Here is a 16671-nt window from a genome sequence, read left to right as displayed (position 1 = left end):
TCCATTTTATTGATGGATTATTTTCAGTGTCTGGCTATTAAAAATAATGTCGTTATGAACACTTTCATAAATATTTTATGGTACATATATATGCACTGATTTGTTTTGGCTATATTTCCTGTAGTGAATTTGCAAATGATTTGAGTCACAATTGATTTGAAAACTATGCCCATGCAAAACTCTGTAAGTGAATACTTACAACAGCTCTATTCATCAATGCCAAAAAACTGGACATAAACAAGATATCCTTCATTAGATAAATGAATAAACAAACTATAGTACATCCATATAACTGAATGTTATTCATCAATAAAAAGAAATGAGTTTTTAAGCCACAAAAACATGAAGAATCCTTAAATGTACAATTGCTTAGTGAAAGAAACCAGTCTGAAAAGGATACATACTGTATGATTCCAATTGTATGACACTGTGAAAAAGACAAAACTAGGCAAACAATTAAAAAGATCAGTGGTTCCCAGGGATTCTAGAGAGAGGGGCAAGGGATGAATAGAGTAAAGCACAGGTGATTTTTTAGAACAGTGAAAATATGTATGACACTATAATGATGGATACATGAGAAGATGCATTTGTCAAAGCACATGGAATTTTAAAGCACAAAAAAATGAACCCTATATTATGCAAATTTAAAAAATCATTTAGGAATTGGGGGGAATCTGAGGAAGAAATGCAGACTGTGACAAAAGAATCTAGTTATATTACAAATACATGAAAAAACTCATTGAAGGGATGGGGAAAAAGTGATGGCCTAAGCAATTTTAAAATGAGTGGAGTCTGCAAGGCCAAAAGCAAAAAGTAACTGCTTATAAGCACTGTACTCAAAGTTGGTTCCCATGGGGTTATGGATTAATAACTCTGATACTGGTATACATGTATACGGGAATGGAACAACTAAGTAACAATGAAGAAGGATGGTGGAAGCCAAGTTTGCACTGTTAGATTAAGAATTTACAGATACACAATGGGAAGAGGCTAGAACAATCCATGTGGTAATTCATTTCAGTTACAGACATCACTAAGAAATTATGTTTAGATAGATGATTACATATAGAAATATTTATAAAAAGGCATATATACACAGGTAAGTATATGCACATACACTCCCTTGCTCCATCAGGTAAAAGGGCATAAAAGAAAAGACACCCCAACAATACTGAGCACACCTAGCACACAGGTCTTGGTTTCTAATACCTTCTCCATGGTATCCGCATTGATGGGGATATGTCAAAGGGGCACAGGAGCCCACTGAAAGATCTCCCAATGGCCAAAGCTGGAACAATTTGAGCAAAAAAATAAGGAATATTGGATTATAACCCAGAATATAAAATAAATAATATCCCAAGTCCATACTGATATAAATGATTCAATAAATGAATAAATGAGAAAGAAGAGACAAATCTCCCATGCAGAAAAACTTCAATTTATATAGATACTCCATCCTCAAGTATGGAGAGCATAACTCCCTACTTCTTAAGCATGGGCAGCCAGGTGATCAAGGTTAATCTCAAAACTGATGTCACTGGGCGCCTGGGTGGCTCAGTTGGTTAAGCATCCGACTCTTGATTTCAGCTCAGGTAGTGATCTCAGGGTTGTGAGATGGAACCAGCATCAGGCTCTGCACTCAGCAAGGAGGCTGCTTGTCCCTCTCCCTCCCCGCTTGCACATGCTTTCATTCACTCTCTCTCAAATAAATAAATAAAATCTTTCTTTAAAAAAAGTGATGCCATTAATTTCACATACCACTGATATGATATGATGAGAATAGCATTGCACCTGTGGGATCCTACTGCCTCAACCCAGAACTCCAGTCTAATAGTAAGAAAAACATGAGACAGGGGTGCCTGGATGGCTCAGTCGTTAAGCGTCTGCCTTCGGCTCAGGTCATGATCCCAGGGTCCTGGGATCGAGCCCAGCGTCGGGCTCCCTGCTCAGCAGGAAGCCTGCTTCTCCCTCTCCCACTCCCCCTGCTTGTGTTCCCTCTCTCGCTGTCTCTGTCTCTGTCAAATAAATAAATAAATTCTTTAAAAAAAAAAAAAGAAAGAAAAACATGAGACAAAATCCAATAGAGGAGCATCCTACAACATGCCTGACCCACATTCCTCAAGACTGTCAAGATCATGAAAGACAGGGCGCCTGGGTGGCTCAGTTGGTTAAGTGACTGCCTTCGGCCCAGGTCATGATCCTGGAGTCCCGGGATCGAGTCCCGCATCGGGCTCCCTGCTCGGCAGGGAGCCTGCTTCTCCCTCTGACCCTCCCCCCTCTCATGTGCTCTCTCTCTCTCAAATAAATAAAATCTTTAAAAAAAAAAAAAAAATTTAAAAAAAAAAAAAAAAATAAAAAAAAAAAAAAAAAAAAAAGATCATGAAAGACAAGGAAAGCCTGAGAAACTGTCACAACGAAGAGTAAACTAGAGAGACGTAACAACTAAATGTAATGTTATGTCCTGCATGAGATCCTGGACAACAGGACATCACATAAAAATTAAGGAAAACTGAATAAACTATGGAGTTTAGTTAATAATAATGTATCACTACTGATTCATTTGTTGTAACAAGTGGGCCAAAATAATGTAAGACGTTAATAAAGGAAACTGGGTATGGGGTATATGGAAACTGTGTACTATCTTGTCAAATTTTCTATAAATCTAATACTGTTTTTTTTTTTTTAATAAAAACTACTTTTTTTAAATGGTCATTTAATTCAAAATGATGAACTGGTGCTATCTGGGGGTTTCTTTATAATTATGAGGCTGGGAGAAGACATGCTGGTGGCGACTACAAAATGACAAATTCCAGCCATCTCAGAGAGGAGATGAGTTGCTCCATGAATTATCACATGTCCCTACTAACAACAGTTAATAAATGGCTAACAAAATTCTCAGGTGTCTAAGGCCCTTTGATACTTTTTAAGGTTGGGGTTCTTAAACTTGATACAGGTCCATGAACACAATTCAGAGTGTCAGGAAATTAGAATGGAGAAGAAAATCTCATCTTAATTTTCACCACCCTAATTGACCTTCAGCATTTCCCTTCAACTAAGAATATAGTCAACAAACCAAGGTAGTATTTAGCAATACCTATGACTAACAGAAATCACAGATATTTTTATAGTCCATCATAGTTTGGGATAATCGCTAAATATTGTTTATCTTCATTCTTATTCAATAAATTACAATGGTTATCAGGCCCACTGCTAAATCTTGATATTTATTGCATTAGTTTAGAAACATATGTATTACTTTATCATGACTTTGAATTATTAATATTTCGATAACTATAACTCAATAAAACTTCTCTTTGTAATCTTAATATTTTATTAAACTTAAAAGTATTTTTCTGAGAAGGACCACATAGATTTCACAAGATTGCCAGTGGGATCCATGATACAGAAAAAGGTAAAGAATTCCACTAACAGAGCCTAAAATTGCAATAAAGCCATCCACAGACTTTCAGTGTGTCTAAGCATTGATATGAATAGAGCCCTATATTTTACAGCTGTCACCTCCCCAAGCATCTAATAATTTGGCTATAATTTTCATATTTATAAGTTCTAATATATTGTTTTAAAAACTCACTGTTTACATGTTTTAATTATGAATTTCACACAAGAAAATCCTTGCCAATACCAAAAGACGTAAGTCTAATAATCTATACAAGTATCTGCTTACAACAAATGGCAATGAAACAAAACAAGACTCAACAAAAAAAAAAAGAAAGAAAGGAAAGAAAGAAAGAAAAAACCTGAAAGAACAATAAAACCAAGAAACTAATTCTCAGTGACAGTCCCATCTTTCATCTTAAGCCATGCCTTGAACTCTACCTTACTTAATTATTAAATCAGGAGCTGCTCAGCAAGATCTGTCTAGTTTTGATGATTCTTAAATTCAATCCTGCTGACAGACTCTGTCCATTTTTCTCATATTTACTGTTACCTAATGACAAGGTCTGAATGCTAATTTTTAACTTCAAATTTCATTAAAAATAGAATGAAGTTACTTTGACAATGACCGCTTGGCTCCAAAGCATCACTTTTCTTTACATCCCAAATGTATAAAAATTAAAAATTCCACTGTGAAAGATCTTGCTCTTATATTATTTAATTAATAAAATATGACTCTGTAAGTCAACATTTTAGGCAATCAAGTTTCAACTTTAAAATTATTATGTTTAATTCATGTTTGTAAAAATTTAGGATGTTGAGATGGCAAAAATGTATTTCAGATATAAATTTCATGTTCGTTCATGGATGTTGGATACATCATTATATTTATTATCCAGAAAATAAATTCTTGAATTTTTTCTTTTACCCCAATAAACCTGATCCACCCCTAGCCTTCTGCATTGCACTTAACAGCATCATCGTTTGCTGGCTGATACTTATGTCCAAGCCAGCCCCTCTCTTACCTAAACTACAATAATAGCTTCCTAATTGGTCTCCCATTCTTGGCCCCTCACACTTTTTTCTCTGCCCAGGGCCAGAGAGACATGTTTAAAATATTAGTCAGATGGAATCAATTCCATGTGCTCAACCCATTAAAAAATTCAATACAAATATACTAAAAATTCACTGAATTGTACACTTTAAAATAATTTTGTAATATATAAATTATACCTCAGTAAAGCTGTTTAAAAAAAAAAGAATCAATTACAATGGTCTACACAGCTTTCTCGGATGTGTGCCCTAACTTCTTTTCCTACCACGCCCCCTTCTGCTTCCAGTGCTAGGTCTACATTGCCCCCTTGCTGTTTTCTGAACTTGCCCAACACATCCTAGTGTTAGGATCTTTGCACTGGCTGTTCCTTCTGCCTGAAATGCTGTTCCCATATTATGACATGGATTCCTCCGATACTTCCTTGGGTCCCTTTGTAAATGCCCCACCTTCAGAAAGACTTTCCGTGACTGCCTCACCTGTGGTAGCAACCTCCTCCACTCTATGCCCTCACACCAAAGTAGCTCAACCTTTTTTTTCTTTTAATTATTGCTCCCTTAATTAAGGAGGCTTTTTAGTTATTTTTTCTTTTAGTTGTTCCTTACCCTGAAATTTTAATACCCCAGACTTGCTGTATATAAACTGTGCCCACTGGAATGTCACAAACCACTATAATATCTAAAATTTCTTTTATCCCAACAACCAATGGATACCCCCTTGAGGACAAAGTCACCTCCATTTACAAGGCAGGTCTTAAACTGAATTCTTTTTCATCAGAACACTTATCACCACTGGACAGTTATACTTCTTTATTGGCTATCACCTGCACAAAAATGTGAGCATTGTGGAGAAGGACTTTTTGGTCACCACTATGGCTCCAGTATCCAGTATAATGCCTGGCATGTTTTTATAATAGACTACATATGTCTCTTGGATTTACTACGCTTTAAATAGGGAGGAGGGGGTGACCCTCAGGGTAGAAGGCCCTGGAAACTGTTGTTGTTGAGTTGTAGGAGCTCCTTACATATTCTGGATGTCAATCCCTTACCACATATGTGATTTGCAAATACATTCGCTCTGCTTGAAAAAAGAAGAAAACAAGAGGAGGAGAAGGAGGCCACCAGCAAATGAAAATACTGGATATGAAAAAATATAGTAGCCAAATAAAAGGTGTAATAGACACAATAAGCAGAAGGAAACCTACTAAAGAATTAATTGGTGAGAGTAAGATCAGAACAGAAAACCATCCCAGGAGCAAAGAATAGGAAGGACATACAAAGAGGTAGAAAGCATAAAATAAAACCTAAGAGGTAGGAACAACAGATCTTTTTGGAGGAACAATGGAAATAAATTTCTCTGAACACAGATTTTTTTTTAATTATGCTCAGTTAGCCACTGTATAGTACATCGTGAGTTTCTGATGTAGTGCTCAGTGATTCATTAGTTACATGTAACACCCAGTGTGAACACAGATTTAAAGGGCTCAAATAATGCCCAAAAATCCACACCTAGGGACATCAGAGTGACATTTAACATTTATAAAAGTCAAAGATATTTGCTGATGTTCAAAACTGCTCATATCTTCTATAATTAAAAACCATTTTAGGCCATACTTCTAATGTTTTTCTTTTAGTGTTGTTCTATTATCTTCTGGTATCAAATATTGAGTTGAGAAAATCTGAGGGAAGCTTAACATTTTCCCGTTTTAAATGACCCGAGTTTTTGATGTTTTTCCTTTATTGGGGGGGGGGGTGTTGTGGAAAGAGTTTCAATCTGGCCATTCAAAGGATTCTAAAGAGTCTCAAGGACTCCCCAGGACGTGCTCACCATACTCTAAGAACTGCTGTGGTATGAAATATCTTCAGAAAATAACCTCAAGTCTTCTGCTAAGATCCCAGGCTTCATAAAGGAGGTGGGAGAGGGGATAGAAAGATCTGGTTGTTTTTGGTTGTTAATTTTATCATTAAAAAAGTTTTATTATGGGACATTTCAAACATATACAAAAGTAAAAGGAATAGTATGATAAACGCACTTGTGTCCAGCACCCAAAGTCAACATCTAGCTGCTTCCTAAACAAACCTCCTAGGAATCCAATGTGTTGAAGCACCACCTGCACGTCCTCTCCCAGAGGTGACTGGTGCTGACCAGTCCCGAGCCTCTAGGAGAACCCCTGGTGTCATCCAGTTTGCTTGTAGATTTCTTCAATGCTGATTTAGGGTTCCGCTTCCTTGAACTGGTCAGTTTCCATTCATCCATTGCCTTTCCAACTCCAAAAATTTTATTACTTCCATTATGCTCTTTGTCCTTCTGGGTTTACACCTTTTTCTTTATCCCTTTACTATCATTTTTGTGGGAGGGGATGGAGGCCAACACAATCTTCAACTGGCCATCTTTAAGCAAATGTTGATTAACTTCTTGAATTGATCATTTTCTCATTTATGTCTCTCTTGATTATCATTCTTGTATGTTACATTTTCAAAGATAATATTTAAAAATTATCTATTGAGCACTTATTATGTAATTTAATTTATGTATATTAATTTATTAAAAATCTCCAACAAGGACGCCTGGGTGGCTCAGTTGGTTAAGCATCTGCCTTCAGCTCAGGTTGTGATCCTGAGGTCCCGGGATGGAGCCCCGCATCGGCTCCCTGCTTCTCCCTCTACCTCTGCCCCTCCCCCCTGCACTCTCTCTCTGTCTCTCGTGCCCTCTCTATCTCTCTTAAATAAATAAATAAAATCTTTTAAAAAAAATTTCCAACAACATCTATTACACTGTACTACTGTTATCCTATCTAACAGATGAGGAAAATTAACATGTGAAGAACTCACATGGCACTCAAGTTAGTAAGCCGGGATTTGAACCCAAAACCCTAAAGCCCAAGTTCCAAGTCACTGTGGATCCTGCTTCCCATTTCTTTAACTCTGCGAGATAGGCTGTAGAACTGGTCTAGGGGTCTCCAAGACAAGCCAGAGAAACCGACTCTTGTTCAAATTCCACAGCTTTAAATTCAAGGAAGTCCACGGCCCAGCCAGGTTGGCCTGAGTGGACTGTCAGTGGAAAATGAGAACTGTGTTCATGCCTAGGACACAAGGCTCTACCATTCTATAAGGTCATATCGTATATAGGAACAAGACTGATGAGGTGTACTTGCCTCAGATGTGAGGAGCCCTGTCTATGTACCCATGAGCCTACCTGTTTCAGCCTTATGTATTTTAGGAAGTCAGCTAACCTTCTCAAAGGCTGAAGATGCTCACTCTCTCAGACCTATCCTCCGTAACCAGGTGTTCCCTGAGGTGGCTCTTGAGGGGAATCCTCCATCTTTCCTTAGAGAAAGTGACTGGTCTCTCTGCTGTGTACTCTGGTGACCTCCTTCTGTATCGTCTCAGGAAGGGAACTTTTGGGGCTTACCCATGTGATATCTGGGTCTGGTCCCTCAATCAAGTTGAAATGAAACAGAAGGAAGGAAGGAAGGAAAGGAGGGAGGGTCTCTAGACTGAAAGTCAGTAAAAACAACAACAACAACAAGAAAAAAGATTTGTAAAGGCTTCTGGGGGTTAAGAAGAAAAACAGTGGCACTGAACAATCCAGACTGAAATCCCACAGCAGACTTCAAGAGACTGTCCATTGTTGCATATAATTCTGTATCAAGTCAGAAGGTAAAATGTTTTTTTAAAATTCTATAACACATTTATTTATGCACTGCACACATTGAGGAAGCATGGAGTCATGGAGATTAATAGGATAGTTACTAGAAACGGCAAGAAAAGGAAAAAAAAGACTCACCGTGGACTGTGTCTGGGCCATGTATTCACCTTCCATTTTATTCAGACGCACGTTTGTGTCCTCGAGCAACTCTTGAATATTTTCTGTGTGCCGCTTTTGAAGATCAAACTTTTCCTTTTCCATTTCTGCGACGGCATTGTGGAGCTACACAGTGAATTCAAGAAGTGACTCTTTCACTATTATTATAGAAGAGGCTACTTTGCAATTCAGAAAAAAATGTTTTCCTATATTTCTCTATTTATTTATTTGGTGACCTGAACAATAAAAGATATAAAACTCATAAATAAACATTCCAAGTAAAGAGATTATATAAAAGATTGTTATAAGATTTATATAAAAAGAGTATATAAAAAATTGTTAAACAATTTTTTTCAGGGTGCCTGGGTGGCTTAGTCGGTTGAACATCCAGCTCTTGATTTCGGCTCAGGTCATGATCTCGGGTTCGTGAGACAGATACCTGCATCGGGCTCCATGCTCAGCGGGAAGTCTGCTTGAGATTCACTCTCTCCCTCTCCCACTGCCCCTAACCCCACTCTCTCTCTCTAAAATAAACAAGTAAATCTTAAAAAAAAAAAAAGAAACAATTTTTCTTGACTTCCCTGAGCTGAAAATTTTAATGAATAAACAAATATTAAAGGGAATTATCCACCTCAGGTAGAAACAGTAAATAAATCAGACAGATAACACAATGCCTCGGCTGAACAACACTAGTATTTGCCTGAAATCAGGAAACAGAAGTATTTAGAATATTGTTATTGACTAGGAATATTATCTCACTGTCGGGATTTTCATCTCGTTTGCACAAAACTTTGCACAAGAGTAGTGTTAAAAATGCTTTCCCCTTCACCCTAACCCCTGACAAGTAACTATTTTTACCCATTCCATAATCTATACAAAAGTAGATTTAAAGATGGCATTTATAAATCAAATAGGGAAAGAGTTTGCTAAGTAGAAATGTATACTACATGTCCTCCTGTATACTGGTCTTTTTAAGATTATGTATCCACTGTTTAAATGTATGAAGCACCAAAATATCTATTTAACTAAGGTAAGGAAAACATGGTTCAGTGGATAGCTTCCAAAGGGAATTAAAAATCTGCTCCCAGCCTGGGGACATTCCTTCACTTATCTTAATGGGAGTGAAATTCTGAATCTAACTCCTATACCCACACCTAACCCCAGGCTCACTCAGTTGGTGGGGAGGGAAAAAGTCCAGAAGGGTTTAAAAGATTTGATTTCCCATTCATGAATAGGAGAGACAAGGATACAACACATGCATAGAGATTCTGATTTGACTAGGAAGATACTGAACTAACAGGGAAAACCCTGAGACATGGTGGGAACTCGAGGCAGAATGCGGGCAGTAGTTGTGCTCGTTATTGGCAAGGGCCCCAAGAACTTTTCTCATTTCTAGCTGAACGGCAAAAATGGGGATGGCCCAGTATTAGCTACACAAAAGAAGACCCTTGGGTTTCACAAATTTCACATATGCAGTTTGGGCTATTTTTGAGTGGTACCCAAAATCCCTGATATGTTGGGTTTATATTTTTGCCAAAGTCTGTTTCAAACTGGTGTTACATCCGATATTCAGAAGTCAGTCACTTAGTTGGCCCATGAATGTGGCCAAGCCCACAGCATCTAAATTTCAGTGCTGTCGACTGACCTATGTAGTAACTCTGACAAAGTGATCGAAAGGTCACTTAGAATTTTGTGGTTTTACTCATGTTGTAGTGGTTTCTTTATGTTTGTGGTCTCCCAGAGGTCCTAGGACATATGCCTACCGAATGCTGCAAATCTACTCCATCTAGTAGTCCATTAGTGCATCGTGGTTTCTTGGGTGCATCCCACAATTGATTTACAAGGGGACTGTGCCTGTTGAAGCCGGAGGAATGTCTGTAAGTCAGCCCGAGTTATCTCATCCAGGGAACTCAGAGTTAAGACTGCAAGGGTAAACATGATCCTGGCAGAAACACGTATGCTCTAATTTGGCAGACACGTCTGAGGATCAAGCAGGTGTATGTAGTCTAATAACCTGACCGGAGATGACTAATACTCAAGTATTCATCCGGAAATTTTATTAGTATCTACCACGTACTGGGCACAACACATCACTGAGAGCTTTCCCAGACATAGCAATGAATTGCGGTCCAGGTCACTTGGTCTGGGAGGCTTTAAAGGGCAAACATTCCCCTGAGGGATAGGCTGTTTTAGCAGCAGGTATTATTTGTCATGCTCTGAAGTAGAGACCTTGCTGAGATTTATTAAGCCATCGGGATGCCACCAGGGCCCTGATAATGAGGAGATCTACCCATTTTTTTAGCCAGGGTTTGGCAATGGGTACGGGGGATGCAGAAGACCTTCCCAGCATCCTACATATGGGTCTTACGCCTGGACATTTGACCATGTAGTTGCCTCATGCAGGAAGGGACACAGAGAAACCAGGAATCTGTCTAAATAGATGGAGAAGTACTGGAAAAGCCCACAGGTGAGTGGTGCAGCCACTCTGGAAAACAGGCAGTTCCTTGAAATGTTAAACACAGAATCACCATATAACCCAGAGATTTCACTCCTAAGGGTACACCTGTGAAATAACAGAAAATATTGTTCCTGGAACAGAGCTAAAATCCCTGTAATGTCCTAAGTGATAAGAGCACTAGAAGCATCTTTTGTTCTAATATTTGGTCTTTGACCCTGGTTCCGGGCCTAGAGCTCCTAAATCCCTTAGAATTTCCTGGGTGATAGGAGTGTGTGTTGTTCTAATGAGGCGACTTTGGATGGGCTCTTGGATAGCTTCAGGATGGGGGCTGGTGACCTAGATGGTCAAGCCACATGATTAGAAGCTTATAACTTTCAGCCCCATTTCCCCATCCTCTAGGAAGGGGAGAGTGGCTAAAGATTAAGTTTACCATTGCTCCTACCTGTGTAATAAGGCCTACCCAAAAGTTTGGGGCTTGGAGAGATTCTGGGTTGGTGAACACATGGAGGTACTCAGGAAGTGATGTGCCAGGAGAGGGTGCGGAAACTCTGTGCCCCTTCCCACATACCTAGCCCGGCGTATTTTTTCGTCTGGTTATTTATCAGCATCTACTATTACTCCCTTTATAATAAAACAGTAAATGCAAGTAATGTTTCCCTAAGTTCTGTGAGCTATTCCAGCAAATCACAGAGCCCAAGAAGGGTTTCACGTTATTCCTATTTATAGCGGCTTGGTAAGAAGTACAGGTAACAACCTGGGACTTTTGACTGACATCTGAAGTGGGGGCAGTCTGGTGGGATTTAGCCCTTACCTTGTAGGATCTGACACTAACTAACTCTAGGCAAATAGTGTCAGATTTAGTTGAGTTATAGGACATCCAGTTGGCGTCCAAGAAAATTGCTTGATGTGTAGAAAACCCACATATCTGGAGTCAGAAGTATTACGAGTGTATGAGTGAAGGAAAACATAGACAGTGTTTTTCCCCATACAATAGCCAAGAGAAAAGAAAACATATGGCCACACAAAAACTCATACACAAATTTTCACAGCAGCATTAGTCATGATATCCAAATAATGGAATCAATTCAAATGCCCATCAACTGATGAATGGATAAACAAAATGTGGCATGTCCATTCAATGGCTTATTCAGCTTTAATGCTGACTGAACTCCTGATTTATGCCACAACATGATGAAACTTAAAAACATGGTAAGTGAGAGAAGTCAGTCACAAAATGCCACGTAGTTGTGTGATTCTACAGGCAAAACTCTAGAGACAGAAAGTGGATTAGTGGTTGTAAGAGGCTGGAGGAAAGGGAATCAGGAAGTGACTGCCCATGGGTTTCTCTCTGGGATGACAGAAATGTCCTAGAAATTAGATAGTGACAATGGTCACACAATTTTGTAAATATAATGAAAATCACTGAACTGTACACACACTTTAAAAGGATGAGCTTTGGGGCGCCTGGGTGGCTCAGTCGTTAAGCGTCTGCCTTCGTCTCAGGTCATGATCCCAGGATCCTGGGATTGAGCCCCGCAATGGGCTCCCTGCTTGGTGGAGAGCCTGCTTCTCCCTCGCCCACTCCCCCTGCTTGTGTTCCCTCTTTTGCTATCTCTCTCTGTCAAATAAATAAAAACAAATAAATAAATAAATAAAAGGATGAACTTTACGGTGTGTGAATCATACTCAATGTTTTTAAAGGCCCACAGATTAGAAATAGCATGGTAGAGTCAAATAACTGGGAAAGTTCTGTGAAGCCAGTCCAAAAGTACCAGAAGTGTAGGGTTGTGACAGAAGGTGAGGCTTGCGAGATCCAGAGTTATCAGTCATGAAGAGCCCTGTCAATCTCCCACTGGGAAGGCACTGGAGTGCTTTAAACATGGTGGTGAGGGAAACCAGATGTGTGTTAGAAAGACCATCAGTGTGGTGTATTGTGGGGCGTGGACTAAAGAGGGGCAGGGTTACAGCAAACCTAGGAAGGGGCGATGGTCTCTGGAACTAGGGAGGGGACAGTGGTGAATAACAAAACAAGCAGAGTGAACAAAACAAGTAGAACTTGGCAAGTGATTGGATATGAGAGATGAGGCAAAAAGAAAAGCCTAAGCAGCTGGGCAGACAGCAACGCCACAGGGAACAGGGAATAAGGGAAAACCCCTAGGAGGAGACTGGTTTAGCAACAAAGGAAGAAGATGGGGTTTGGCGAGAACAATGGGATTTAGATCAAGGAGAGACCTTAAGTAGGTAGTTGTACAGCGGACTTGGAGTGAGAGATGTTGGATGGAGATTTCTATGAGGGACACTATGGGGTACATGTACACATAGGCAGGCACACACACACCATACATACCCACGTGCATGCACATACATGCACACACGTGCACACTCACACCACCTGTCCATATAGATGCTTAATAACTTTCTAATGAATGACTGCATACATTACAAAGTAACTTAGTATCAAAAAATTATCATCTGCTTATTAATTTTTGGTACCTATCTTGCTTGCACCAGGTTTTCACCTCAGATTTACATGCAATTGTACTTCACAAAAAAGAACTTCCATCACATTTGCAGTGCATTCATATCCACTAATTACTGTGCAGCTGTAAGAAAGATTTGTTCACCCAACTGAAGGAATAAAATGTACCCTCGTACATAGGAGAAGGCAGAAGACTTTTCTCTTCCAAGAAGACTTGGCAATTTAAACTGAAAAATAAGGAACTAGGGAATCAGACAAAGGGAGGAAGGGGACTGGCTATGTATGCAAGGTACCTGCAACAAACAAAAATATGCCAAATTTATAGAAAAGATAAAACCAAAATGTGAGAAAGAGGGAAAAAAACACATAAATTGACAAAATAAAACCAGAAAAGAGCTAATTCTCCACATCCTGATATATCTGCAGTGCACTTCCCAGACTCGTCCTAAGCTGCCGTCACCAGGACATATTACAGACCCACAGTGTCTGCTTGGAAAGGCATTTATAACTTTCAGTAAAATATGCTGAACCCAGACTATAATTGAGAGAATATGAGTTAACAATATCTTTATAACAGAATACCTCAAAAGAAGTGACATACTTTATTTTAAACACATATTGTAACTTGAAATAACGGCTTAAGGGCTTAAGTGAAGTACTATACAACTATGTGAGATTTGTTCATAAGAAATATTTTTATTACATTGCTCTTGGCACTGCTAATTCATATGAAAATATTTTTCTTAATTAAATTAAATGATCCTCCAAGAATAACCCATCCACTACTGATTTTGTTTACATCAAAAACAAGTTTATACTATAATTATTGTGTTATCTGAAATTTCAGAAAAGAAATGATCCAATGGCCTAAATCCAAAATTAAAATAAGGTAAAATCTCCAAAAGTTATCCTACTACCTTTTCCCTGCTAATTTTTCTTAAAAGCTATAGACTATGACAAAAAATTTAGAACATGAATTCAAGAATTAGTCAAAAGTTTTCTAAGTGAAAACTACTTTATAAACCATTAGACTTCTAGAAAAAAATATACCAAAACATGAACAATATCTAGACAGTTGGTCTTCAATTTTATTTTATTTTATTTTTTTCATACTTTTCTGTATATTCTGTGAGCATCCATTATTTTTATAATAAAATATTTTATTCTGAAGCATAAACCTTTGTATTTTCCATCACAATTTTATGACGCTTACCTTTTTTTCCCAATCATTATTCAGAGATTCTGTACTCTGTTCACATATCTTTTTTAGCTCTGTAATCTGGTTTTCTTTGGTCTCTCTGATAACTTGACAGTCACGGATAAGGGCCTGAACTGTCAAAAATGATGAAAACATAGTTAAGCCAATTCTAGCTACCTCATAAGAGTCTGATGACAAAAAATATGGTTCACCAGTTAACAGATAGTTCCATTTTTCTGCAAGTATTCTCAATTGTCTAAAGTATCTCTTATTCCTTCCTTTCCCCATTTCTGCTACCACAGCCCTGGTTGAATCCATTATTACTCACTCTCTAGACAATTTTAACAGTGTGCTGGCCTTCATATCATTCCCTTCCAGTGGGCCCTCCACTGCTTTGAGAGGCCTTTCTACAGTGAAAATCCAGCCCTGTTACTCCCAGACTTGAAATCTTTCTGCAGCTTCCCTCACCTAAAAGGTAAAAGCCAAAAATCTCTAATATGGAAAACAACTCATCATGATCTGAGTGCTTCCTGGCCGTATCTCTCACCACTTCCATATTTTTAACCTTGTACTGTAAACACACAAACCTATCTGCAGCTTCCTGAGGCCATATTCTTTCATCTATTCACGGCCTAACTGATCATTTATTATGTGGAATGCCCGTCCCTCCCTTGTTGAAAAACCGCTACTTATCCTTGGTCTCAATTCGAGTATCACCTTCTTTATGACCCATTCACCAACCAGATTTCTCCCCTTGGAGGGGCAGAAAGCAACTCCTCCTCATTCCCAGGGAACCTCATCTATTTCTCCAATAAATCACTTATTACTTTATATGTTATAATGGCTTACTTGCCTATGTCCTGAGGAGAAAGATATTTCAACTTTTTATCTACAGGGCATAACAAACACTGCCACACAGGCAAGGACTCAAAAAGATGTGTCCTGGATACATAGATGGAGGAACTCATCATTCTAATATATCATTACTCCTGGATACATTAAAATCATTGCGAAGGTTTATGTTACTGAAACAAAATAGACTTTAAATATATAAAATATTTCCCCTATAAATCATTTAAATTTCTATCTTCTTTTTTTAAAGAACTGTCGCTGATTTAAGTGAAAATTTGTTTAATATATCATGTAAAATAAATTCTGGAGGGTAAAATAAATTCAGTTGTACGTTTGCTTGAGTGTACTACTTTTCCTAGCTTACTGAATATGTTCTTCACTTTCTTTAAGATTGCAAAATTTTCATAAACATTTACATAGAAACTTCTTTCACTCATGTATCTCAACTATGCAACACAGGAGGGGAAAAGGCGAAGAATTCAAGTTAACCTAATATTAGTTTTTAGCATCTACAACATTTTACTTCACAATCCCAAAATTAAAACTAAGATCTGTTTGCAATTCAAAAAGCCTTAGGAAATACTATTTTTAAACCTTAGGCATGTTTAAATTGCCTGGTTTGAATCAGGGTAAGAAACAAAAACCTAGAAAAAAATTTTAAATATTTTTGTAGCCACTGATATTTGTCAAAAGAACCTGAACAAATTTCTAATTACTTTCACCAACATTTAAGGCTGGAAATAAACCTAAAAATATCTATTTCATTAGTTAACTTATATACGTAATTGCCACCCTAAATTTCAAGGGCATTACCGTTCTCTCAGATACATTCAGGCTTGGCGGTTTGGGAGAGCCAGTAAGTTCCATAGGGAAACCCTAAACAGAAAGCTCTCCCGTCGCTTATATCTTACCATTCACCAAATCCTCCAAAATGTCTTCTTCCCTTCCACTCTCACTAGCCTCCTCGCCCCTGCCATCATTCAGGTATTCCGGGTCCTTATCACCTCACATGCAAAGTTACCAAAGCATGGAAGCAGAACATCCTTGAGTTGGAAGGGACTTTATATATTATTTATTCCAACCTCACCATTTCATAATGAGTAAGCCATAGCCCAGAAACCTCCTGATGTCATATAGCAGACATTGAACACCAGGGCTGGGATTAGAGCCCATGTTTCTAAGGGGAATGCACTCTTGCTCTCTCTCGCTTTCTCTCACTCTCCCTCACTCTCTCTCTCCTCATGCTGCCTCTATTATAACAGACTAGAAGCCAGCCTCCCTTTGTTTGGCACACCCACCGTTACCAGGCTACTTCTAAAGCATGAGGTCCTAAAGCTCACCTCTCAAAAATCTTCTCTGACTCTCCAGCATCAACAGGATAAACTTGAAACTTCTAAGTCTGGAATTCAAGGTCATGCTTAAGTCAGGACAAG

General features: G+C 38.5%; 1 protein-coding gene across 4 annotated transcripts in view; it reads right to left on the bottom strand.

Moving 5' to 3' along the window:
- Positions 1–16671, bottom strand: part of CEP112 (centrosomal protein 112) — a 475433-nt gene that overhangs the window by 377629 nt on the left and 81133 nt on the right. For all 4 annotated transcript variants that reach the window (XR_004302419.1, XM_032429545.1, XM_032429547.1 and 1 more), the window contains exons 11-12: positions 14402–14520; positions 8234–8377 (exon numbers count right to left, since the gene is read on the bottom strand). Coding sequence is in view for 3 of the 4 variants with exons in the window: in XM_032429545.1 (XP_032285436.1) it covers positions 8234–8377; positions 14402–14520 (263 nt within the window). In the remaining variant the exon portion in view is untranslated. The remainder of the gene's footprint in view (positions 1–8233; positions 8378–14401; positions 14521–16671) is intronic.

Source organism: Phoca vitulina, unplaced genomic scaffold, assembly GCF_004348235.1.
Source record: "Phoca vitulina isolate PV1807 unplaced genomic scaffold, GSC_HSeal_1.0 scaffold41, whole genome shotgun sequence".
NCBI classification, from domain to species: Eukaryota; Metazoa; Chordata; class Mammalia; order Carnivora; family Phocidae; genus Phoca; species Phoca vitulina.
Note: the sequence above shows the minus strand (reverse complement) of the source record. Positions and strands in the feature narration are given on the sequence as shown.